Source organism: Anticarsia gemmatalis, chromosome 25 (genome assembly GCF_050436995.1).
Source record: "Anticarsia gemmatalis isolate Benzon Research Colony breed Stoneville strain chromosome 25, ilAntGemm2 primary, whole genome shotgun sequence".
Lineage (NCBI taxonomy): Eukaryota > Metazoa > Arthropoda > Insecta > Lepidoptera > Erebidae > Anticarsia > Anticarsia gemmatalis.
Window position 1 is genome coordinate 1,489,213 of NC_134769.1, and position 27,538 is coordinate 1,516,750.

General features: G+C 35.0%; 1 protein-coding gene across 3 annotated transcripts; it reads right to left on the bottom strand.

Annotated features, from left to right (window-relative positions):
- Positions 1 to 343: 343 nt before the first annotated feature.
- Positions 344 to 27,163, bottom strand: LOC142983831 (uncharacterized). Of its 3 annotated transcripts, none has more exons than XM_076130946.1 (10): positions 27,014 to 27,163; positions 14,485 to 14,559; positions 12,217 to 12,352; positions 10,080 to 10,156; positions 9,685 to 9,730; positions 9,218 to 9,328; positions 8,770 to 8,848; positions 8,307 to 8,547; positions 8,094 to 8,229; positions 344 to 7,987 (listed from the first exon to the last, which is right to left on the bottom strand). In XM_076130946.1, the coding sequence occupies exons 1-10, from the start codon at positions 27,074 to 27,076 to the stop codon at positions 6,900 to 6,902; spliced, it is 2,052 nt and encodes a 683-aa protein (XP_075987061.1). In that variant the 5' UTR covers positions 27,077 to 27,163; the 3' UTR covers positions 344 to 6,899. The 3 variants fall into 3 exon arrangements, with proteins under 3 accessions (XP_075987061.1, XP_075987060.1, XP_075987062.1); XM_076130945.1 differs by having other exon boundaries at positions 9,685 to 9,733; XM_076130947.1 differs by lacking the exon at positions 27,014 to 27,163 and adding an exon at positions 26,593 to 26,964 and having other exon boundaries at positions 9,685 to 9,733.
- Between the last annotated feature and the right edge of the window lie 375 nt (positions 27,164 to 27,538).

The window sequence follows — 27,538 nt, forward strand, 5'->3', positions numbered from 1 at the left end:
GTAAGTATAATCAGTGAAAATTTTAATACTCTATTACCCGCCCAATCTGCCTACTTCTTGGATGCCAAAGTAGTGTTTTCCGGATATAAACAAAATTAGTAGACTAGCAGCTGTCAGCTGACTGACATTCTATAACTTAGGTTCTAAATAATATGTAGAACCTTGGTGGCTTAACAATAGAATCCTATAATGTGCAAATATTTGGCCAGTACAAACATATGTCTGGGCTTTTGGCTGATTTCAACAAATGACAGGATATTGGAGAAGACATTCATAATATGGAGCGAAACAAGGTGAGCTGAATACGTTTTTTCAGGAACAGGTATAAAAATAAAACATAAGATTCGTAATAAAAACACGTTGTTGTGTGTATATATATTAGTCGTTTGTAATATTAACTTGTGTGTCTTTGTGGTGTGACACACAATCACACGGACTGTCGTTAGACTACAAGCTCTGCGGGCACGCCCACTTTTGACTCCACCCCTTTTTGGTTCTGCGTTAACTAACATCCTTGCCTTGTCAATAACTGTACAAAATTCTCATCTAAATTATGTTAAGTACATTCATTTACCACGATAGGTATTCCAATCTTTTGTAATATAAAATTATTGATTTACTAAGATATTAGTTTCCCTTTCCAAATACCTAGCGTAATGAATGAAGTCTAGTCGTCAATTTCAGCTGTTTATTGCACTAATACGAAATATATCGCAATCTTAAAATATATGACGACTTTAGTAGATAAAACAAGTCAAAGACGTTAGAAAATCGCGCTCAAACATAACAACACCTATCAACAACAACAAACAACAGTCTAACAACAGTCCGCGCAACTCTATCAACAATGTGTTCACACCACGGAGCCTTCCGACTATTACAAAATATACTTGTACCGTCCGTTTGCTGCAGTTTCTTTGTTTTTTGCCAACAATTTTGAGCCGTCAGGTCGTTGGGAGACGAATATCGTTAAGAATTATTATTAAACATTGGTGTTTATTCTGCTGTAAATCAAACTAAACTTAGTTACATTTTTCCTTCTCAAGAAATTGTGAATAGAAGGAACAATTTTGACTACCTAATATTAGATTTCAAATAAGTATCCCAAGTTCAGTGCTAAATAAATATTTTACGCGATGAAGGTTCTGTAGTCTTTGTAAGAAAGAATCAATATAACAAGACAAAGTTTAGTTTACAACAGAATATCCACCAGATGGCGACACTTGTCCCCCAACGATCCCACGACGTACACACAATAACAGAAAACATTTGGTTAACTAGTATATCAAAACTTAACACAAATATTATATTTACAAGATCGATATGACACTTCAAAATAAAGTGGAAACTAAAATCAAATAGGAAAAATAAAACTTAATTTCTAACACAACGATTGGGACTCCACACTTATGCCAAGCACAAAAACTGAATGTTAGTCACTTTTTAATTTCCTGCATTATTAAAATCAATTGTTAAGAAACTTTGTAATTTACTTAAAACTAAGCTGATAACAGTAAATTACAATTTTCAAAAACAAAATATCGAGAATTAAAAACTGACTAATTTTTTCAGCTGTAATAAGCAAAGTCAATTTCAATATCAAACTGTCCCTATCTTTATAAAGGAAAAAAACAAAGACAGAAAAATATTGAAATCTGTTTAAACCTTACTCTTTTAAACTGGCATTTATTTCAACAAACACACATTCATTTTCTCTAGTATGACTGGTTTATTTTGTAACCCGAATTTCGCTAATATTTAGTCATTAAGGCCGAACACATACCGTTTTGAAATAGCCTAGCAACTATGAAAAAATCTCGTCAAAAAATTCTCTAACACAAACAATATTTTTTTCTTAAAGTTTTTTTTAGATTTTCGTCATTACAAATAAACAAAGTAATTTTGTCTTGTGCACAAAAACCCTGCATTGAGACATATCATTAGTACCTACAAGAAAATAAGTACAATTAAAATTTCCAATGGTTTTGAGTATATCAGTAAGAAAAATTTGCTTAAGAGTCAATAATAACGCTAATGGATTAGTATCGGATAAGTTATCCAATAGATAAAGGGACAGTAAATGTATGAAAAAGTAAGTTAACCAAGATTAATTCAAAAGAGGTGAACCAATAATAATGTTGGCTACAACTGCAAGACTATCAAAATGGTATGTATTATATCGGCAACTTAAATTGCGGATACCTACAATACTATTTACAAGATCACCCATCATCTCCGCAACCTGACTAGGAAATGTTTGACAATTTAAATAATACACAATAGGAATTTAAGTTATCTATACTTTGGGAGTAGTCTTAAATGTTGACTAACACAATTGTATACTGAAACCTATTTCTATTTAAATGACACTCAATTGTTTGAGTTGATTTAAGACATGACGAACTGTCGATTTAAATGCAACTTAAAGAAGATTCAGTATTTAGCGTTTAGTAAGATACTAAAAAGGATCGGTATCTCTTCGATTTCGTATTAAAGTTCCGAGATTATACCTTCATTCTCATTGCGTATTATTAAAATCATGAATCGCAAAAGTGTGGTTACATATATTCCAGAATATTCAACGCGCAAAAGGTATGCAACGATTCAAATTGTATCCACAGAGTCATACAAAAACTAAAGAGAAATCTACAACAAAAAACAACATCATACAAATAATAATTTTGTTTAATTCGTAACAGACATTGTTGCAACAGACGGACGGTTTGTAACATTCAAAATTAGCTTAGTTGTGTAGCGCGATCACTGAAATACACAATACAACCTACTAGCATACTATCCAAGCTACTTAGTAGCCAAACACACTCAATGGAAACATGCCTGCCCATTAAAACTAGTCATATGAGATTTTCCACCAACAATTGTTGTATTTAAACATTTTGGACAATAAATAAAAATGTCTAAATACATATTTTTGATCAAAATTCTCAAATAACTTCCAAACTATTTATTCTACAAGCATACTAGTTCAATGTATTTGTATTTCATTGAGTCAGCTACACACGACAGCACAACATTATGAAAAGCCTGATGTATCTGTAGTCAAATGCGATATATTATACATATTCAAATATACAATAAGCTCGAAATTTAGTCTTTCAGATTCTAAATATATAGATTATGAAGAAATATAATAGAAAATGTATATGAAACAGTTTTTTTGTGTCGCGTTTTGTATGCATTAGGAACAAAAGACATGAAAATATGGAACAGCTTTCATAAAATTTTAACAGATTCTATAAAAGTAATAAAGATAACATTAAAAAAAATAGCTTTGGGTTGTTTGAATATTTACAAAAAAGCTATCTTTTTTTATAAATTAACGGAAATTGACTGAAATTGGGGATATGTTTAAAAGAGACCAAATCAAAACGATTGTTACCTTGTAATACCTGTCTTTTTAAAGGGAATTCAGTTTATTTTACCTGCTATTTAATACACATTACTAGCAAAAACGGATGGTCAATTAGAACGAGAAAAACATACATACAAAATATATAATAACAAAACAATAATAGAATTAATAAACAGTTAGTTATCACTAGATCAACTCGCGCATATAACTGCAGATACATCAGGCATTTAACTTGAAAAATTTACCAAATTGTCAACATATTGATTGGTTCTTAACGGCTCAGCATTACCGAGTGTTGGCCTGCTTTCTCAAGGGAAATTCAACTTTAAATGCTTTATAAATAAGGTTGGGTATTTATAGTGTGTTTTCGTTAGTCATGAATTCAACCTTGTCAATGACCGCAATGTGAATTAATTAGGTGGTTGACTCTGAGCAAAGTTGATGATCCAAAATAGAACATAAAATTTGCAAGTTTAAAATTTTTGGTTAAGCGATCTTTGCTATGGGTAGATGATTAAAATTATAATGTTACATTTTAATGTTAAAGAAAAGCTTCTTCACTTTTCCTGTTATCATTTACCAATCAAAATAATTATGACTTTTAGAATACAACATGATATGATTAACTTTCAAGAAAAAGGAAGCATTTACTGAGATATATATTTTTTAAGTACCAATGTTTATTTGAAGTTGAATATTCTTTGAAACCATTTCACCATCACTTGGTAACAGACCCATCAAGAAGTGTACAAACTAGGAACTGCAATTTTGATAGCAACCAAGCCCGCAGGCATACTTTGGTAAAAATTATATTTGGGTAATGTTTATAATTTGTATTTCATTTCTATAAGAGGCGTATTTATATTTTAATATTTCTCCGGCGCGTGTTATTGTCAATGTATTTTTGTACTTTTAGCATTATCATATAAATATAATTTCGAGAGAATTGGTCACCAACATCTTTGACAAAAATTGATTTTGCAGTTTTTGGGCTATTGAGTGTTTTGTCTCTTACTTACTTACCATCTTACTAATAAACATTGTATAAGTTCTGATTAGTCATACAATGTTTTGTCACTTTCAATCAATTTTGAAATTCCATATGAATGAAAAAGACAAAACACGGCATAACTAATCAGAGCTGATACAATGTTTATTTGTAAGAGAGTTTTAAATATACAAAATAGTTAAGATCACATAACACTAAATAGCTAAAATACTGTAAATAAAATAATAATGTACTATGTAACTTGAGTATTGTTGTCAGAGTGTATGGAAATATAAAATACACTGCTTTAGGAGTCGGTCCAGCGAAAGTTGATAATATTATGAATACATCTAAATATTGCAACTACTGTATAGTAATTCACACACAGTGCAAAGGTAAAATAATGTTTCTAAAAATCTATGTTATTGTCCATCGAGGACTAACGATGTGTGATATTGTACTATGAGATCTGATATGTTACAATTTGTGATCAGTAACAATAGTCAGGGTGAATATTTGTGTGAAAGTTGACAAGCAGCCTACTAAATTATCAGATTTTCACAACTTTCACTGAACACTATATAACAGCATATAATAACATAATGTGCTTCTATTTTACATATAAACAGTAACCACAAACAATAACGCACGCCAAAGACAATGCCATAAACAATTTGGTACAACTTTTCATATATTAAATCAGTTTAATATTTATAAAATTTAACATTTTTTCTCTTTTTTACCATTTTTTTATCATTGATATTCTCGCACGCATGATATATGCGATAATTATGTATAATATACAATTGGAACTCCTATTAATTATTAATTACCTAATTTTTTCATTTATTTCATTTTATAAATCACATAGGGTAACGACAACTCATGAAAACAGTCGACAGATTATTATTTTAATCTTATTTGGGTATTCTAAGCTATACAAGTATGGTGGACCGGATTGTGTGTGTCTGTTGCGTCGTGGCACAGGTGACAGGACGACGTCAACCTACTATATGTATGTGTGTGTTTATGTACTGTGTTATAGCGTTACTAGTGCTATTGTATAATATGTCGACTCTGTTACAACTTTAGTCTCAATTTCAAATACAACTTACTTAAAAGGTCACCACTTTAGCTTTTTTAATTTCATGAAATATAATAACATGTGAACATAACAAATTCGAAAAGCAACAAGATATTGCAGATATCGGAATTTAGGAAATAAAGTACACTCAAACAAAAAATTGGGTACCTACTTCACTCAACAGTACAAACATAATTTGACAAAAACAAGACATTGAAGGAATTTTCCATTTTAGACAAAATTGAGGACTTGATCAAGACTAAAAATGTATTAATTTTATAACAGAATCGACAATTATACCCGCTCGGACACCTTCGTAGTATAAAGGCACTTGGTAAACAGTTGACCAAGAGGAACTCGGCCCCGACACATTTGCGCAAATAACTAAAATTACTACTTTTATATTTATTTCAAATGGTTGGTTCAGGAAGCCAGCTATTAGTGTTTTTTGTACAGGAAATATGCTTTTCAATACAGATTTATGCTCATATAATATTACAAATTTTGTAGACAGATTTATTGACTGTTTCTATATAGAAGCAGCAGAGGTATTTAAATAAATTTTGTTTGGAACAGAAAGATGATCAGACATGGTAGGATATAGAAGTGAAGTATAGTACAGAAAATAGAACTTTTTGAAGGGTTGATACTATACTAATACCATGTTTGAGACATCAATAGAAATAAAATATTGAAGACACAATAGGACAATTTTGAAGGAACTTTAAATATCTCTATTTATATAGAGTAATGACTACTTAACTTCCTTGAACAGTAACCAAGGAACAAACTGGTATTTATCGTAATTATCCTAACTATTTAGCAGTTTATTATGTTAATGAGTACCATTCTTTCTGTAGAACAAAGATGGCCAAGCGGAAATGTATGTATTCACAAATAAAGTAGCGTCTTTGACTGTCGACAGTGGAGGTCCAGTTCTGTGCACTATTATCATTATTTGTACATTCAAACAATTCGAAATGAGCAAATGTATTGACTAACAACTCGTCTATATTATCAAAAATATCTCAAAGTATCTACTATGTGTAACATTATCTACACGAGGCACGTATTCTATGACATAGTGCGCAGTCAAAGCGTTACAAAATACAACACGTTTGATACAAACACTTGAACACTTAAGCGATACATAGGACCGGTCCGTCGCCCTCTCCCTGTGCCCGCCGCGCTGACTAGTGGCGCCGCCGGGCCTGCTCGCCGCCACACTCCGCCACACATCACCGCACTACACCGCACATCACAGAGCCGCGACGTCTCGACACCTCGACACGCAACGTATATTTGGCTTCGATTCGCTACACGCTCGACTCGCGCCGCGTACTATATAATATCACGTCGGGGGCGGGCGCCCGGTACAAAATAAATATCTGAGTACGGCCACTACAAGTAACGTAAGGACACTTGGTGCGCGTCACGCGTTTGGCACTACTTCGTCAGTCGATCACCACGTACGGCAGCGCCACGAGCGGGCCCAGGCGGGCGCACTCGTGCCACTCGGCGAAGCGCGCCGGGCGGCCCGGCCGGCCCAGCTCGTCGCGCTCGGCGTCCGGCGCCAGCAGCGCCGCCGCCAGCCGCTCGTCGTCGTCCAGCTCGGGCGCGCCCAGCAGCGGCGCCGCGCCCAGCTGCTCGTAGTCGTACGGCACCGCGTCCCGCGCCGCCCGCGCCGCCGCCAGCAGCGCCGCGCCGCCCGGCGACGCTTTCGTGCGCTCCACCGTGCGGTGCGGCGGCGGCGACGCGGCGTGCGGCGGCACCGAGCCCGCCGGCCCGCGCCGCGCCGGCGACCACGCCGACTCGTCCTCCGGCGTCAGCAGCGGCGCCTTCAGTCTCTCGCTCGGCTCGAGCGTCGGCACGCCGACCATCTCGGCCTCCACCACTTCCATCGGCGTCGGCGTCGGTTCCACCTCGACGGTCAGTATCGACTCGGCCTCCGGCTCCGGCTGAGGTTTCGCCTCGATCTCCCGCTTTATCGTCGGCTTCTCGTCGGCGGAGCCGTCGTCGTCGTCGTCGTCCTCGGCCGGCTCCTCCTCGACGGGCGTGTCGTCTATCGGGTAGGGGCGGATCGGCGGCGGCGAGGGCGGCGGCGGCGGCGAGGGCGGGGGCGGCGCGAACTCCGTCCAGGGCAGGTGCTCGCACAGCGGCACGCGCGCCATGTTCTTGGCGCAGAAGTCGTCGGCGTAGTCCGAGTACTTGTAGAGCGGCACGACGCTGGCGAACAGGCCGGGGCGCGCGGGGTCCTCGGCGGGCCGCACGGCGAAGCGGTGCGGGTGCACGGGCGCGCGCGTGCCGTTGACGCCGGGCAGCAGCGCGTGGTGCAGCGCCAGCACGGCGCCGGGCCGCACACCGCGCCGCGCCGCCGCGGGGCAGGCGGGGTCGCCGTCCTCGCCCTCCGCCAGCTCGCCGCACGTGCACTCGTGGTACTCGCGCTCGTCCTCCAGCGGCTCGTATGTCTCGACCGGCGACTCCGCCCGCGGAGACTTGCCGCCGTTGCGCAAAGGAGAGTCCACTTTTACCGGCGCTGGAGCTAGAGAACGAAGCAGATCGTGAGATGTTGTAGACTTAACGGCCGGCGGCCGGAGAAGCGTCGCGTGGAAACCCACGTTCGTGGAAAGGTTCGCTAGGGAACTGACCGTCGGGTTCGATGAGCATGACGTCGGGTGAGCCGGGCGAGCCCGGCGAGCGAGGCGAGCGCGGCGAGCTCGGCGACGCGGCCGGCTTACTGCCGCGAGACTGGATCTGTTCTAACAGCTCCTTTGTCGTCTTCACCTGTAACATTGTATCGTAATTGTGTTACCATTTATCATTACCTCACTAGCGGTAATTTCGCTAACTGTATGTGTTACCTTCTTGGCCCCAGCGGGTGGCATTTTATGTACAAGGGCAGCATAGGAGTCGAGGGGCGGCCGCGTGCCGTTCCGCCGGCGCTCGTGCGAGGTGCCGTTCCTGGCGGCCCAGGCGGCGGGCGCGGGGACCGGCGCGGCGGCGGGGGGGCCCGGGGCGCCGGGCGGGGGCCCGGGCGGGGGACCTGGCGTGCTGCTCGCCGGTGTTGTCGTCTCCGTGCCCGTGCCGGCGCGACCATGGCCCCTGGAATACGTAGGATGGGATCAGTACATTTCTGTCACAATTGTATTTCTTAAATTTTTTTGGAATTAGCTCTTCAACAGCAGGGAATTAGATAGTTCATTATTGGTATTGATAGTTTAGTAAGAAATCGCTTATAACATGTTTAAAATCGATTGTGTGAAATGTGAAAACCTTTGCTACTACTAAAAAAAGTTTTCTTTGATATAAATCACAACTTCTTACCTTCTTTTCTTAGGTTTTTTGTCTCTTTTCGCTTTCTTTTCATCGTACAGAGGTTCCGGCGAGGGAGGCCTCTTTACCGCTAAAATGGAAAGGGAAAATCAATCACATTGACATAATATTGTAGTCTAGAATATTTCATATGAAGATGTTTTTTTTCTGATCCAATTTTGCTACTGCTGTCTGCTAGTATTGCAGCATAATATTATTTGTTCTTATTTTGCTTTATTACAAATAAATAGTGTCCGTGTTTTTAAAAATAAATTTAACCCATTATTGTCCCATTGCCGAGCAAAGGTCTCCTCCCGTAACGAGGGGTAAGGACTTGAGTTCCCAACGCTGGCCAATTGCGAGTTAGGGACTTTCATTACTGATGTCTTAATATGTAAAGGTTTGTACATGTATATATGTGTGTGTGTGTGTGTGTGTATATATATGCGTGTGTACGTACGTGGCGTGAGCGGTTTGTGTATGTGGCTGAGCGGGTTGGGCACGGGCGGCGGCGGCGGCTCGTCGTCCACCAGGATCACATCCTGCGAGTCTGACTCGTAACCGCCCCACGCTGGAACATACATAACAACACATTCATATTATACAAGTGCTAAATATTAAATTAACACTTTGAAAATAATTTTCAAGAGCTCTTAATGATTCACTGAGAAAAAAGAAGAGAAAGAAAATGTAATCGTAACTTTCGCACAACTAATAATTATATTCACAGACTTAGTTTCCGAGCATAGATTTTTATTGAATGATTATTAGAAAATCTTATGTTTCTAACTGAGATACTCAATAGGTGATATTCGATGAGTAAGTGACGAGTATTCCTTGCAAAATTGTTAGCAAATGTTTCGTCTGTTGAAAAGAAAATGATGAACACCTTAAGCTGTTAACACTTCTTAAAGATATGATACTAACCCGGTCTGGACGGTGGGCGCGGACTGGGCACCGCTGGACTAACCACCTGCTGAAACATATACCACATTTGTATGAACAGTCTGCTGAAAAAAGCAACAACTAAAAAATTTGCTTGTAAAAAAACTTTGTAGTTTAATTTGTTCTTAACCTTAAGAAATGTAGAAACCAGTTTTTTTATTATAAGATTATAATTTGAAATGCAAAAGTTCGTTTTTTAATTACCCATTTTTGTTTATTTTTTACTTTTCTTCTACATACATATTTACAATTTATTATTATTTTTGATATTTACCGTAATTCCTTCATTACTTTACTAAAGAATACCTGCTTTGATCTATAGTGGGTAAGCGTGGCCTCTCAGAATTAAATAAAAACGTTTTGAGAGTGACACTCACCCGCGAGAGTGCCGGTGACGTGAGAGGAGTGCCGCCGAGCCGCCGCACTTGCCTTTCTGCTGACGACCGATTCGAACCTGGGAAATGTTAAAAAGTTTTAGTTTCAGCAATTTCTGTGTTATATATGGTATAACGGTTCTTCTGAGGTATAACGGATGCATTGTAAGAAGCCTAATAGACACTAATCATTCACTAGTATAGTCAGTGGTCAACTTAATGTCAAAATTGTTCAAGTTGCCCAAAGGCTTTTAGCATGTAACAGCTGTTTGTTGACAGCAAGGGGGGGCATCATCATAATATGTGTTTATGGATTTAGATTTGAACCGTATAAACGTAAATAAATTTATAATTGACAAGCACCTCTTTCTCAATCTGGAATAAGATCCTTACACAATAATGGGTTAAGTTTAATTTTTATTTTATTAGCATAAATGTACGCAAAAATTGTCTCTATCGACTATAGTCTGTGGATTATTATTGAATGTATAACAACTTTTATGATACATAACTGTTTGGTCATATCACTTTATCAAATGTAGTAAGTCAATGTTTGATACAATAAATAATAAATTAGTCATATACATCAAGATGAAGTTGCACTTTCATATTAAATTGATACTAATCAGCTTTATTAGTACTGAAATTTATAAATAGTTTCATATGTCATTTATTTACAAAAATTAGCTACTGAATTCAGTGAATCAATTTAGATTTTCAGCTTAAATAAATGCATGATATCACTTTTCACTTTTTCGAATCAAGTAAGTAATCTTAACCACTGCGCCACGGAATCGGTCATCAAAAAATGTTATACTACTAATATTATAAATGCAAAAGTTTGTGAGTATGTATGGATAACTATGGATTTTTGTTACTCTTTCACGCAAATACTACTGAATCGATGGTATGTAGGTAGCTGAAGACCCAGATTAAAACATAGGCTACTTTTTATCCCGCTGTTTTCGAGGGATCGGGATTTACACGGGAGGGTTTCCACGGGGACAAAGTCGCGAGCGGCCTCTAGTTGTAAATAAAAGTAGAAAAAACTTATTAAAACATTTCAAGTAAAAAGTCAACTCATTGATGTACAAAGTTTCAGTCGACAGTTCAGCAGCCATCACTCAATCATCTTACGCAAGCCTCGGGCTGTTCTTTAAATCCAACAAAAAAATGTTTTGTAATGACATAATCAGTATTATTGCAAATAAACGGGCCGTGGTCTAATTGCGTCGTTCATAACTGTTTGGCAAGCCCGTGACACAGTTTACCGTTGCTTAAAATGGTTGATAGTATTGGATTAACCCCTTTGTCCGTTATTAGAATGTATTTAAGGTGATTTTAGATCCAAATACAGAGATCTCTTCTTATTTTTTGACGTGTGGAACGACACGCTCAGTATTAGAATTCTGAACTGCCAAAGAATGATAAAAAAGGAATTTTTAAAGAGCATTCCTTGCTTCCTTTAATTAAATTGAGATTTGATAGCCTCAAGCTCTGATAGAACGTAGGGTTAGTTATTTCGAAACCAATTTGAGTGCGAGTCGTAGGAGTGAATTTGATTTGTCCCGCCACAAGACAACTAAGACAAAATAGTGTGAGTTATTTCAATTTTGGTAAACTAGACTGGACTAGTCAGAAGTCAGAAATCACTTACGGTGTTGAGAAGGGTACAACTACCGCCCAATTATAAATATAAAAGTCTTTTCGCATTATAATATGTATGAACTTGTAATAAAATCTCTTTGGCTTCAAGAATCACAAATGAGTACACGGTTCATTAAATTAGGTTTCTTTCAGTGAGCTCGTGAGGTACCCAAATATCGAGTTTTTTTGTGAAGAGAAAAGATTTTATTACAAGTTCATAAATACTATAATACGAAAAGACTTTTTCCCTGACCTAATATTCTAGAACCAAAATGTAATGTCCTCTTGGCCAATATTCGGCTACGGCGGCCAGTTTTATTGAAACCAGCCAACTGTGCAGGACTTTGTTTATAGTGTCCAATGTGTGTACGATACAGGAACCCGAGACCTCCCGCGCCGCAGTCACATCCACTACCGATCGAGCCACAAAGGCAGTCTGATCCTATATTGTATATGCCTCCAAATAGCCCAAATATATGACGTGTATATTCACCAGTATGTCCAGGTGACGCAACAGTGGGTATGACGAGGTCCCGCCACCGTTTGACGAGCACCTTGGCGCGTCTGGCGAGCGTCGGGTCAGCGGTCTTGCGTCGGAGCTCGTTCACGTGCTTGCCCAGTCGGGTGGTCTGAGGATAAAAGCACACAATATTGGTTTAGTCGAGTAAGATATCTATACTAATATAATAAAGCTGAAGAGTTTGTTTGTTTGTTTGATTGTTTGTTTGTTTGTTTGTTTGTTTGTTTGTTTGTTTGAACGCGCTAATCTCAGGAACTACTGGTGCGATTTGAAAAATTCTTTCAGTGTTAGATAGCCCATTTATCGAGGAAGGCTATAGGCTATATAACATCACGCTACGGTCATTAGGAGCGGAGTAGCAACGAAAAATGTTACAAAAACGGGGAAAATTTTGACCCATTCTTTTAGGTGACGCAAGCGAAGTTGCGCGGGTCAGCTAGTCAGATATATGTATATAAAAGGTTTTTCTAGACTATTGGTCTAGAAAAACCTCTTATTCTACGATTGGACTGATCTTATGTGATAAATACTTGTTTGAATGTGAAAAATATGATTGGTATAGTGTTTATTATGTGGTATATCTATTCATGGTATATATGTTATTCTATACCAATCAATGGTTATAATATTCGGCTTAATTGAGGATTATTAAGTCATTTATTATACCGCTAATCTACATTAAAAAATTGAGACGATGAAATAAATATTTTTTCTAATCTTTTGGTAATATTTCTATCCTAAAACGCTTCTGTTTTGTTATTCTCTCGTTTATATGATCTATTAAAATATGGATCACAAACTTTTTATATCATTTGGATATCAGCAAAAAAATTTTAAAACTGCTGCATTTTTAAAACTAGCAACACTACAAATAAACAGCATCGGTTATTCCCCATCCTAATGTAGTAATTAGTAACGTATTCGGTGTACTCAAGTGTCGTATACGCGGCTGATGAGTGTATGATAAGAAATACAATGTCGATTTACAATAAACAATACAGTTAATAACAACAACCTTATTGTGTTACAATTCTAAGAAATATCCTATTATTTAAATAGTTATAAAGCAGCATTATAATAAACTCATGGGTAGACTCTCCAATAGTTACAAGTATAAGTAAAACGTAGGATAATATTAATTAAAAATCTTCTGGTTAAAGTAATAGATACTTAATAGGATAGAAAAGCAGCCGGTAAATGTCGCTAACGCAAAATTATAAAAAAAAACCTTTATATTATATATTTTTTGCCTATATTTTTCTTCTAACCAATAGCAAAGTAGATGTTAATGTAGCGACTTATTCTATCTATCCGAGCATAGTTTGTATTTTTCATAAAAAATGACACTAAACAACAGTACATGAGAACAAATGTCCTCTAGTTCTTAGTCCGACACATATTTCAGAGTTAACACTGCAATTTACGAAGGTTCTGCACATATAATTTGATTTACAAAGTGCATAGAATGGAACGGCGGAATGCATCGATTATATAAATTGATCCTTCCTGTGGAGGGCGTTACATCAATCTCCTTCGATCCTGATAGATATGTTATATACTAGGTTTTGTATGACCAACTCTAGAGTTGTTAGTTTCATGTCTTAGTTTCGCAGTCAAAACAAGTATTAAGTATGGGAAAACTTTATGTATATAGTGAGTATTAAAAACTTGTTTATTTATAATTCTGTTTAATCTATGTAAATCATATTTATTTATATGATTACTAAGAAGTGCCGAAAAAGATAGCCACGTAATATTTTGGATTTCTTTTAAGTTTATAGTAGGGGTAGGTGAATGCCTATATGGATGTAAATAATGTAGTTCTGATCAAAACTTTTGATTCGTGGGATCTATAGTGACACAAGAGCCATATTTAAATTACAGATTGTAATTAAAATAATCCCTAAAAGTCTATTTTCCCTTGAGGGCTAAGTTTATCATTATTCACCTATTACCAGAGACCTCATAAAGAAATCCACATATCCTCAGGTCTTTATAAAACCTAGATAGCAACTAGGTTCCAAAAATAAATGTTGTTTTCACTACTGCAAAAATGTTAGCAGCATTTGGCGTTCTGACCTACTGACGAAAATAAGCACAGATGCAAATTCAAGCACAGAATTTATAGAAACTCAATTTAAACATGAATCGATGGACTTATTAACTTTGTCAGGCTTACGTCTAAAATAACGCGGCACCATTTTGAAAGTATGGCGCCCAAAATAGAATATATTAGATTACCTCCAACAGCTCTTTTGTGATATTGATTCTCTCCAATATGGATATAATTTCGTTGACAGTATGCATGTCGACAACCTGGAAAGTAAAAAGTGAAAATATTAGACACATTTAAAGCTAAAACAAATTATGTACGTCAGGCTGGCCCGGCCCCATGGAATTTAATAATGAGATTGTTATCAATCCAATGTACCCGGGTATACTAATATATGTAACACCTTCATTTTCAATGTAACTCTTTTTAAAAGAAATTACGTGCACTTCTTAGTGGCCGGGCCAGCCTGACGTTTTCAGCCCGGCCACCTTGTTTCCCACTAATCTACAAAAAATACTGGCAATATTGTGCTACAGATGAAATGTACCCTATAATTTATGCATATGTAACACAAAATCGAATCCTAAAATGCAATAGCATACGAAATATTAGCGGTTGCAGGTGGCCGGGCTGAAATAGAAAGAATAATCACTTGAAATTATATTTCAGCCCGGCCACCTAAAAGCGGTAATATTCCCTAAAATCTTATGCCAATTTGTACAGTAAAACCTGATACAGCTATGAAATGAAAGTTACATTCGTTTCGTTTTAGTCGTATACCTTTAAGCCTTCTGTTTGACTAGATTATCAAAATAGGAGAAACTTGCCGAAGGGTGACTATCATTTATTAACTAATTTCAGGACATTTGGTTTGTTGAGTGAAACAAAATTGGTAATTGTCATATTTTTTTAATAATCATTTTTGAAATTAGTTAGACAACATTTGTACTTATATTAATTAGGTACTATAACAATTGTTAATTATAAATAATGTAAAAAAAGGTTACACATTGATAATAACACAGTTATCAAAAAAATTATAGTAATATCAATATTACCTTAACATCGAACATTCATTCATTCAGAATATTAGAAGATATAATTTTTGGTTAAATACTTATTATACCTTGGTAAAAAATCACAGATTTTCATAATGATTTTTACATCAACTTTGAATTTAAAGTTTTGAAAACTTTCAATTAAAATTATGCTAATATAATTATTACAACAATTCTTAAATAAAGAGAGAACCATAGTTCTTTCAGTGGCAGCTAATGGAAATATAGCTATGTAGTATATATAATTTAACATAATATTAAAATCACAGCTAAAAATCACAATGTTAACTTGTATAATTAAACGTATGCTAATATAATAATCATTGCTAGCCTATATCTGGCATTTGTACTATAAGTATTTTGACTAATTCAAATTTAAATATATTGCTTATTAGAATCGTTAAAAACGTACTAATCACTTGATTATGTTATTTAATCAAGCTAAAATGTACGTCAAGGAATGTAAAAATATTAAATCCAAATTACTTTTTTTAACACTAGACTGTAAATCGTCATAACACATCCACAGATCTTGATTAAATAAATGGCATTTATAATGTCCTAGATTTTCCCCCAATACTACATATTCAATAGCACCAACAATCACATAAATATTAGTTCTAACTTTGATAGATAAAGGTATATCGTTCAATATTATATGATCTGTTCCATTTAAATCAAAAGATATAATATTCTTTACATTATAGCTGGACAAAACAGTGCCCGGGCAATCGTGTTCACAATCCTTCGAAATAACGTCTATACAAATTGAGTCTTCTAGGGCTGATATTCCAAATGTTTTAATTACGTTCATATTAATGGGTAAAAATGGTACTGTTCTTTGAAGTTGAAATGCACATTTTTCTTCGGTACATATTTTTGTAAATAGAGCGCTATAAAATAATTCTAAAATCATTTGTTCAAACAAATTTGCGACATTGCATTCACAATTTATATCTATTGTATTTTTCGAGGATAGTTTGTAGTACTTTTTACATATAGTATTTCTTAGTTCGTATACTGCGGCTTCAGATATGTTTTTGTTACCTATAAATTGTATATAATTACATAACATATTATTATTATTTTCAGTCTGATCTATTTCTAATTTAAAGTTATTAAATGCAATATAACCATAAGCTATTAAATATGTAACAGCATCAAAACCACATGTATTTGTTAAAGTGGAACCAGTTACAATATTTCCATTTTTTATAAATTTTAACATTTTATAAATCGGTACGGTAACTGGCTCTTCAGCTTGTCCTTTCCAATTTTCTATAAAACTTGGCATATCACTGAAAATAGAATCTTGAGGAAATAACCGTTTCTGGTGTGTTCTTTTTTGACGATTCTTTTTGATTTTAATCTTTCGCTCTTGAAGGGGCGGTGCCTCATTATTTTGTAGTTCACTAGCAGCGATATTAAGCTCTCCATTTAAATGATTAATATGTATGTTTAGAAATTCGTCAATCCTGTATTTTCTTACTTTAGTTTTGAGTAATAAATGTTTTATTGTTTTAAAATAATCCTCTGATGCACTAGACGATGGATTTTTGTTTTTTGAATTGTATAATGGAGCCATAACGTTTGACCACATGGGCAATTTTCCCAATAAACGTTTAAGAGTAGATATTAGAGGCGGATAATATAATTTGTTGGGGCGTTCACAAGATTCCTCTTCTTGTTTATTTTTACAAGCAACAATATTATCAAACCATACCATAAAATTGCTTACATCTAAAACATTCTCCTCATTTAGGAATCTTTCTTCATCTACGTAATTGTGTGCGTTGTTAGAATCTTTTTTATCAATTGTAATACCTTGAATTCTTCTTTTCAAATTACAGTGGGCATCAAAGCAAATTTTTGAATAAAATTTAGTTAAAATAACAGTTAACATATTTTCAATTATCTCTCTTATGACTACGATACACTCTGCTGTTTTAATGTAAAGAATACAACGAACAAAGAAAAATTTTACATTTTCTGTTGTATTATTGAAGCACGAAAGATTATGAATAGTTTTTACAAAGTGACTTGTATCTATTCGCATATATACTACAGGCAAACTATTTGTATGTCCCTCCAATGCACTGTAAGAAGCTTCTAAGTAATCTTTTGTAGATTTATATGAAGTAAAGCATTGGATTGTAGCAGCAATCAAAGCTGAGGAATCGTCCGTGATTATTTCTGCAGGAGGGATAATTCCATTACTGGCCCATTTACCCAACCAATCCGCAATGCTATTTTTAGTGTGAGAATCACTAAGCATTTGTGAAATTGGAATAGATTTTAAAAAGCTATCAGCAGTTATTAATATAACATATAAGAATAATCTTTTAGTAAATTTAGTCCCATTAGGTAACACAATTGGTTTAATTATAGAGCCTGTGGCATCTAATGATATGGTTGGTCGACCATACTCTTGAACATATTGTTTGTAATATTTTATTTGTTCTTCTAACCAGTAGTAAATATGAAAAGTTGGTTTCATTAAAATTTCCTGAATTACGGAAGAGTATGTTGAAGTATTTGCCATAATGACAACAGATAATATTTGATTGGTATGGTACCATTTCTGCTTCCTTGTTTCATGACGTATTTGGCGTAATGCTCCGACTGATGGCAATACAGGTGGTTCCTTATCTTGAAATATCATATCATGACTCGCTATTTGTTTTCTAACTATTGTTGCTGAATCAAATTTTAATTTCTCAGATAATGTTCGTCTTGAGTACGGAGTGAGTCGTATTTTTTTTAAAGGATTATGCTTAAAATTTGGTTGAAGTTGATCAATTTCACATAAAAAATCAATAATATGATCAGTCTTATCTTTATTTTGAATTTTCACTGTTGCTTGACACTGAGTGCAACGTCCGTAGAATGTAATGTTAGCGCCTTGAATAACATGTCTTTTAAATGCTACAGTACAAGGTAACTTATAAAACTCCCAGAGTTTTTTTCTTAAAAGATCGGACCACTTAAATTTGGGAACAGCTCTGTACGTCTGATATCTTGCACTAGGTTTATTTTTATCGTGTCGTTTATACGTATAACTTAAGGGTTCAATTTTCTTCCATTCATGAACATCAATTGGAAATTTAAAACTAATTTGATGAAGTAAGCTTGCTTGTTGAATAACTGGAGAAGACCTTGATGATGATGTTGACGAAATTATAATACTATTGGTATTATCTTCATTTCTTTTAATGAAGCACTCATCTTTTGCCCGAGGTGAGTTCTGGTTGTTTAAAAAGTTTCTTCTAAAGCTGAGATATAGTGCTTTTGGTGACATCACATAGTTTATATCTTTTGCTATGGTATTGTATATAATAGAACTATATCTTGTCGTGGTGATCAAGCGTTTATGTTTCTCAAATATTTGTTTTTGAGCCACAATATCCAACGCACTACGTTTTCCCATGGTGTAGGCACGTTCAACTGCAATAAAATATATTCATTTTAACTATGGTTTCGTAATAGGTATTCATGTAGGCTAAATAACTACATTAATATTTATTTAAATACAAATTCCCTAAAAAGATAAGTGTATGCAGTAACATTTGCATTCATTATCAAGTATATACATAAATCTATTAAAAATATTTTAGCACCTAAGGAAAGAAAGAAAGAAAGAAAGCAAAGAATGTTCATAAGAATCAAAACTTTCACAAAACTTATAACTTTTGGGACATTAGAAATATATAAGATAGAATAGAGATGGAGAGAGGGGCGCGTGTCGCGGGACGAGGAAAAGAATGCGGTGAGCGAGGGACGTGGATCGCTGTGGCAGGCCGTACAAGGGGGAGTTACAAGAAGCGCGGGTACAAACGAACACCGTCGACGGTTGCCTGATTACAATGAATAATTCACTAAAATCCAATATATAAATCTTACAGTAATTAATAAGAAACTGATTAATTATTGATTTCACGAAATAAATAAGTACACAATAATAATAAGTAGATACATAGGGTAGGTACACAACAATAAGATTCACAAAAACTAAACACTTACTGTTAGTAAATCACCAAAATTATTACCTATTGACTATAAACGAAAGGATAAAATATATTTAGTTGATGGCATTGTATGGAGTTTTATTATTGAGTAAATGAGTGTTTAGATTTACTTTACTTTACCTGTATATTTTTTTAAATAATTACTTAGCTACCCATTAACATTGTTTGTCGATATATTTTAATTTATCAAAACTATGACTTACCTTAAAAACATCACATCACAAACAACTACACTGCAACAACTGATCAAATTTTACACTCACAGTAATATTAAAACGTAAAATATTATGTCAGAAGTGTTGATAACTACACGGCTCTTGCGCATCTATTCTGTCTACTCGGGGAAAATATCTTACGACTTAGGTTGGGACGCGACACAGGCGCCGTCTAAAAATCGGTGGTAGCGTCTGTGAACTATTATCTTTGTATGGTTATGTTGTGAAGCCAAAAACGGAGAAAATATATATCGGTTTAGGTATTATGTATCCAACAATTATTATGTGTGATTTATACTACTTAGTTTATTAATAAAAATATCATAGTAACGCATTTTGTTTCACTCAACAAACCAAATGTCCTGAAATTAGTTAATAAATGATAGTCACCCTTCGGCAAGTTTCTCCTATTTTGATAATCTAGTCAAACAGAAGGCTTAAAGGTATACGACTAAAACGAAACGAATGAAACTTTCATTTCATAGCTGTATCAGGTTTTACTGTACAAATTGGCATAAGATTTTAGGGAATATTACCGCTTTTAGGTGGCCGGGCTGAAATATAATTTCAAGTGATTATTCTTTCTAAATATGTATTATAATTTAAAATGAAAGCGTTACATGTATTCTATATCTCTATATCTCATTATGTACTGGTATTAGTTTTTGGTAGGTGTTGCAGTTTTACTGTTTTATATTAACGAAATAATTTCAGCCCGGCCACCTGCAACCGCTAATATTTCGTATGCTATTGCATTTTAGGATTCGATTTTGTGTTACATATGCATAAATTATAGGGTACATTTCATCTGTAGCACAATATTGCCAGAATTTTTTGTAGATTAGTGGGAACAAGGTGGCCGGGCTGAAAACGTCAGGCTGGCCCGGCCACTAAGAAGTGCACGTAATTTCTTTTAAAAAGAGTTACATTGAAAATGAAGGTGTTACATATATTAGTATACCCGGGTACATTGGATTGATAACAATCTCATTATTAAATTCCATGGGGCCGGGCCAGCCTGACGTACATAACAAATTTATCAGGCAATCTATCTTTTTCGGGTAAGAAATGAGCGATTAACCATCCCGAATTCGAAGTCATAAGCAATATAAAATAGTCTGCAGAGTTACTAGGTAATACTTAATAGGTAGATACGCTATTATTCTTCGGCATCTCTTTTAAGGACTAAAGGTCAACCTTTGAGTAAAAAAGCAAGACATATTAAGATCTTAAATATAATAAAAATTGCCGTGTTTCTCGATAGAGCTTTGCCGCGTCATCATTTTTCGGGGAAGTCCCGAGTGATGTTAGCTTTCATAGGAATCTTAGTTTTCCCGTTTTTTTTCAGCGAGATAAAATAAAGTAGATTATGTCTGGAATTGTGCCGTACGTATGATCGATAAAATGTGAAATGATTGCTTCAAGTGGCTTCAACCATGCATTTTGTTACCGATAATTGTATTTCTAAGGTGTTTAATTGTGGTTTTACCACAGCATCAGGTGGAATTTTGATAGTTGTTTTAATACTGCCACTTTATCCAGCAGATGGGTTATCTGACACTTCTTAAGAATCTGTAAAACTAGTCCTAAAATATAATAAAACAATATTATACTAATTATCTATACACGGCGCAACTAGTCTAATCGTGGAAAAAATACAAAAAACTTTAATGTAAAATTACAAACGTTGTTTGAAAATAATCCAATGTTATTTTTTACAACGGTTTATGGTATTTCTTAGTTTTACGACGTTCCGCAATCAATGGTGGAGAAAAAATAACTATCGACAGTTTCCTACGATTGTGGCGTACGCGTACACGCACTAATGTGACTGACTCATTTGTTATGCTTCTTGAAGGCTACTGATAGTGAGAGGGTTCGATTCCCTACTTAAAAAAGGATGACGTTTCGTGCTTGATGGTAGAAGTCGGTCTTAATGTTGTTAATAAGGATATCAGTTATGATATTAAAACTAAAGTGGAACAGTTTAAACACTAACCAGGTAAACTACAGAAAAATAGTTATTGATTATCAGCTGCATTGGTAGAGAAAGGCCCAGAAAGAAAACCCCTTTTTTTATAATTATAAATTATAAAGGGTATTTCTTATGGATCAACCAAAGATAAACGAAGACATAATTCAACAGACAATAACGCCTAGAAAACGATTTAATTAAAAACAAGAGGAAAGTTTCAGCACAAAATACAGTTTCATTTGAAAAACCAACGAAAATGTGTTTCTGGGTCAAGGCAGAAATTCTTAAATTTCTACACAACTGACCATTATGATATAATCGGTTACAATTATTTAAATACCAATACATTGACAAATGAACATAGAGACATATTTAAAACCCAAATTAAACGTTCAAAGAATTATTTAGGACAGGCTTCCCCATGGCTGGTAAAAAATGGCTACAACTCCAGAAAGAAAACGGGTTTCGGATTGTTAATAGTAAAAGGATTTTGTATTTCTACAAAGAAGGGGTCCATACAAGCTCCCCTACGTCTCAGGACACTAAAAAGATTCATTGTAACAAAATAAAGACCTCATATGGCAAATTAAAGGTCACCATTTTGAATACCAATTAGACTTAACTTATAAAAGGTAAGTACAAGAATTTTGTTACAATAAAAGAATGGAACTTGTAATATGGATTTCCCCTAGCAGCAGATGAAGAGAGCATTCAAAATTTGGGCAGAGAGTATGTAATATATAGAATGGCGTTTGACATTACTGACCATAGTATTTTTTTAAGAGTGATGATCTAATATGCTTTTGGGATTTTGTCTTTTCTCTACATATTAGTAATTTACACTTGTCTGAGTGCAAAAAAGCTCTCAGGTGTGGATAAAATAAGGCTTTACGCTACAGTACCTTATTTATTTCCCGACGTTTCGACCGACTTACATCAGTCTTGGTTGAGGGTACTCATTTTGAGTTCCTGGCGGTAGTACATTAGTTACAGTGTATAGGAGAATAAGCTACTATATAGGTACTTATCTAAACAAATTTCGTAAATAAAACAGGAGAAAATGACATGTGTCTGTATGGATAAAAAACTTGTGCTAACTGTATACTACATATTCAAGTAATGCTAAGAATCTTCAACGTATAAATAAAGTTTTCCTGTTCTAAAATTAGCTTACAACTTATTTAAATGTCTGAGGTAAATAGTATCTAATTAGAGACAATGACTTGATTAACAAGTAATTATATTATTTTGTAACTCTTATCACTCTGATGGTTCATTTAACTTTATGGGTTTCGATTATATTTATATTATATGGGTAGTGGTCATGTATTTACTATCAGACCTGTCTTTTTTTTTATACATCAAATTATTATTTATTCCCATGGGCTTAGGTAAAGACCCAAGAACACTATGGAAATTATACCTTCATACTTTACTTGCTTAATTCCCAAACTCAAATCCTTTTTCAATATGACTTAGTTAGTTTTAAACCACTCAAATGATAAGTAAACTATAACCTACATAATTATAGGTCTTAAATCTCCCAGCCAGCCAGTAAACCATCAAAACCAATCAGTTAAATATATTTGAATGTGTTATTTCCCGTAATAGTGAAGTATGAGAGAATTAATTTTAGGTCTCTGTATTAATAGAATTTCAATAAACAATAAGTAGTATATTTATGTTAATCATGGGCTATTCCACTTAAATAGGAAAGTATACTATTGTTGACTAAAGTTGTGCTATTTAACAAACTAGACTTAAAACTGTCTACCCAGTACTAAGCAATTGCTATTCTATATTAGAGACAGGAAAATATTGGAAAAAGTTATATAGAACAAACTATAATAAATAAATAAATACATACATACATACATATAAAATAACACATTATTCTAACACAGGTAGGCAGAGACTAAAGATCTCCACTTGGTTCGATCCTTACAAACTTCCCTTGCCTCATTCACATCCAAACACCTTGTCATACAGGAAGTCTCTCTCTAAAGTACTATAAAAGTAAGAGACATAAGATAAAACACCTGTTATATTGATGGTAGTCTCATACAATGTACAAGTTATTTAATTATAGTACACATAACATATCAATGGTTTAATACCTTTAGTCATAGGGTCATTGACATTATTGCAAGTGATAATGACCTGTGGTACAAGTCAAACAGAACTATCCTTCACCTTTTTATGGCATTATACAACACTTTTACTGATAGTTCATGTGCGGTTTGTGGATTTAGTTTCAAAATTGTACAAGCTAGTTTAAGACTTTTAACTGGAGTCTTTCTGGACAATTATGAGTACTTAGCTATGTTATTGGCAATATATTAAGGTTTTTGAATGGTAGATTAATAGGGATTATTGCCAGCTTTTCTTATAAGTCTCTATACCCCTTTCTAAATTGGCGACAGATTTAGTAATTGCAATAAATATTTACTTTCCAAATATAATTTTATGGCTGCAGTAAGGTATTCTGATGAGTCTTCGAAAGGTGTATGTAGTAAATAACTAACAATTGACTACAATAGTACATGAATTATGACCTTAACCCACTTAAAGAGGTCACCCATATGAAGCAATAATAGGTTAATGATTATATTTGATAATGTCCAAGTTCAATTCAATTATTTATAGATATTATACTAAAAATCTACATTTTGAGACAAATCTGTTTAGAAAAAGTTCTTTGAGAGGGGAGGTTTCTTTCCATAAACCCAGGTAATAGATATATTATTTGAAATTGTATGAAATCAATATTATTTAACTGTGTTATTAAGAAAAGGTTTGCAAGAAGATAAGGTGTAGTACTCATAACTGGTGTTCCCGTATGAAAAGATATATCAATGTGATTGAGGCAAGGGAAGTTTGTAAGGATCATACCAAGTGGTGTTCTTTGGCCTCTACCTATCTCTATGGGCTAAATGTGTGATTTGTGTACCTATATGTTAATAAGTTAGTAACACAAATATTGACTGATAAATTCAAGTACCTGATGGTATCCCAAAAATAACTACTTCATGATTGCATAATATTTGAAAATCTCATGCAATATTGATTCACCCCTTTCAAATAAATTAAATTGATAGTTGTTTTACTGAAAGTTTGTAGGGTATAATTAACTTGGGGTGGTTTCAAGGCTAAACTGACACTTAGTAAATCCACAGGTTGTTTTTGTTTGGTATGTTCATAAGATACAACATTGTATATACATATTTGATAGAGAATATGGTAGTAAATAATAATATAGGCCTTTTTCAGCAAGTAGGGGAAATGTATTGATCCTATAATATCATCATCTTTATTAATAATTTGAATTAGATGAATGGTCAATTATGGTGATGGGGTTTTGTTATATTTCTCTCTGTCAATACTGGAAAATATTGCAACACCATAAGCATATTCTATCAACTACCAAAAGTGTATATTTTGTCAGTCGTCATCTTTACTAAATCATTTGAAATAGATGTATAAAGGTAACTAATGATGATAGAGTTCTGTTAGAGTTTACTTTGATGTTACTACATACAATCATGAACTACCTTATTTCTTAGGGGTAGATAGGGAACACACAAAGAATACTTCGTATGATCTTTACAAACTTATATTACTACTGGGAAATATATCTAGTCTAAATAAAGGTACAAAATACTAATAGAAAATTAGACCATAATTCATGACACTGACCTAGAGTAAGTAAACCAACTGAGTACCCCATAAGGAACCGATTAAAGAATTTATTGGCAGTTTAAGTGTCAAAGTTTTGTAAAAATAGTAACTAAAGTTCTTAACTACTATTTAATAATCTTTATAGTGTCTTCCTTGCAACAATGTAAATCAAATCAAATTTGTTATAATACTTAATCCCTCGTTCATTTGGGAGGAAATCCTTGCCCAGCAGTGGAACAGTAATAGATTGATGGTTAATTTAGCTGGTGAATTTCTCTTTAAAACTAGAGTTGTCAATATAATGATAAATATAATTATAAAATTAAATTAAACAATCCATAGATTATATCCAGAAATTTCTAGAAATAATGGATTTAGTTACATTTTACATTATAAAGGTTCTAAAAACAGTCATTCTCAGTATGTGTAATGAATCTCTTCTCAAATATAAAGTAATTCTTTTTACTTTGTGGGGAATATTTGACAGATCATCAGACAATCTCCAGAATTCATAAAGATATTGTATCCAAGTATATGTAAGAACCTTATCGCATCAGCTTAACCAAAACTACATGTCTACCAAAACATCTAAACTTGTTTGTTTGATACTTCCAAAAACTAGTTCATTTGAAAATCAACTTTAAGAGTTTGTATATAGTAATAGTAACAATAGAACGTCAAAAGTGTCACAGTGATGGCACTACTTAGATCAGCTGATGCTCTCTACATCATTCAAGATTACATAAAAATATAACCTTCAAATGTATCATGGTGTATAAAACAAAATGTTACCACAGTTCATTTCGTCAACGACTGTTGGTTATGAAGACATTTCCATAACCGTACCAAGGAGTCTGTCAGAACATAACCTTAACTTTGACCAAACAAAGTTTAACATTAGTTATCTATGTAATTTAGAGTATAATTAACCTCTAATGACTGGATATTTGCATGGCAACTGAAGCCAACACTAAACAAGGAAGGCAAGCTACAAGTTTATGGTATCAACTAATGAAACATTAATCATTTCCCTCTGATAACAACTACAAAGATAATAAATATAGTTTTGAAAACAGCCTCAAACAGCTGTCAAAACACAGGCCACTACACACTCTCACAGAGACCTGCCATACACTCCTTAGCAACAGGCAGACCCCAAAAAAATAACACGAGTACGCTAAATAATCGCTAAAAAACCATCCGAATAGTTATTACACAACCTGTAAATTAGAACAGGCTGTCAAATAAGGCGAACGAGGAAAAAATGTGCGTGATGAGGAGCAGCATACGGCACGCGGAGGCGCCAGGTGCTCGCCACACCACCTATAGCTACGTTTGTACTCACGTAAGGTCAATCGGTACAAAAAACACATTTTCGCAGCAGCCCATTCGCTTAGTCACAGCGACGGAGAAGATAAACGGGAAAGGTCGCGCGTGGCACAATTCCATACTTTCACATTGCAAAATTTTTGGCACTAGGGACGGAGGGACGGGGCGGCGGGCTGACGACGTCAGTGGCCCCTCTAACTCGCAACGCTCACGTATCCACACGCTCCGTTTCCGTTCCGCGACTCGCACTATATTCCGATTTATTGTTTGGACGGTTATCGACACATCTCGTGATCATAGCACTGCACAAGGCACTCCCGAGGCAACCTCGCGAGTGGCCGAATCGCAACATCGAATCGGGTGTCATGGGCTCGTGGACCGTTTTCGTATCTCGACTAGTTTATCGGGCTTACGATCATCAAAACTCTGAAACTTACATTGTAATTGTTATCCAACGCATTCAGAAGTCGATTACTTAGTTCATGAGCGTTATTACTCATTTATAAATGAAAATATTTAACTAAATACGACGAACGTGTCTTCGGCTGCGTCGTAATGGCGGACCGACGACTACGTATGCCCGTGCCAGGGCATTTTAGCCGAATAATTCAACTGATATCTACCGAGGCGACGCACACTCGTGTTTTTCCGTTTCTTTTGACGGAACAACTTTATTTTGACAAATTGTATCAATAGATGGCGCTTCAGTCTTTTAAAAATAATTTTATCAAAAAAGATTTATAAAAAAAATAATATTAAAAACGGAACAAAATAATCAATTCTTTCATATCACTTCAAAATAATTCGCTAAACCTGAAAGGAATTGTAATTATTTGAATTAGAAGTAGTACACGCTTGGCAACATTCTAATGTCACTTTACATAATTTTCCAGTATGGTAAGAAATAACTTGTTAAGTTTACTAGTTTGACCAGAAGAGGGCAGTGTTATTAGTTTTTTTAA

Coding starts and splice junctions, on each gene's coding strand:
- LOC142983831 (XM_076130945.1), bottom strand. CDS start 27,076: ATGAGTAATAACGCTCATGAACTAAGTAATCGACTTCTGAATGCGTTG. Junction 14,560..27,013: donor CGTTGGATAACAATTACAAT/GTAAGTTTCAGA, acceptor TTTACTTTCCAG/GTTGTCGACATGCATACTGT. Junction 12,353..14,484: donor TCACAAAAGAGCTGTTGGAG/GTAATCTAATAT, acceptor TTTTATCCTCAG/ACCACCCGACTGGGCAAGCA.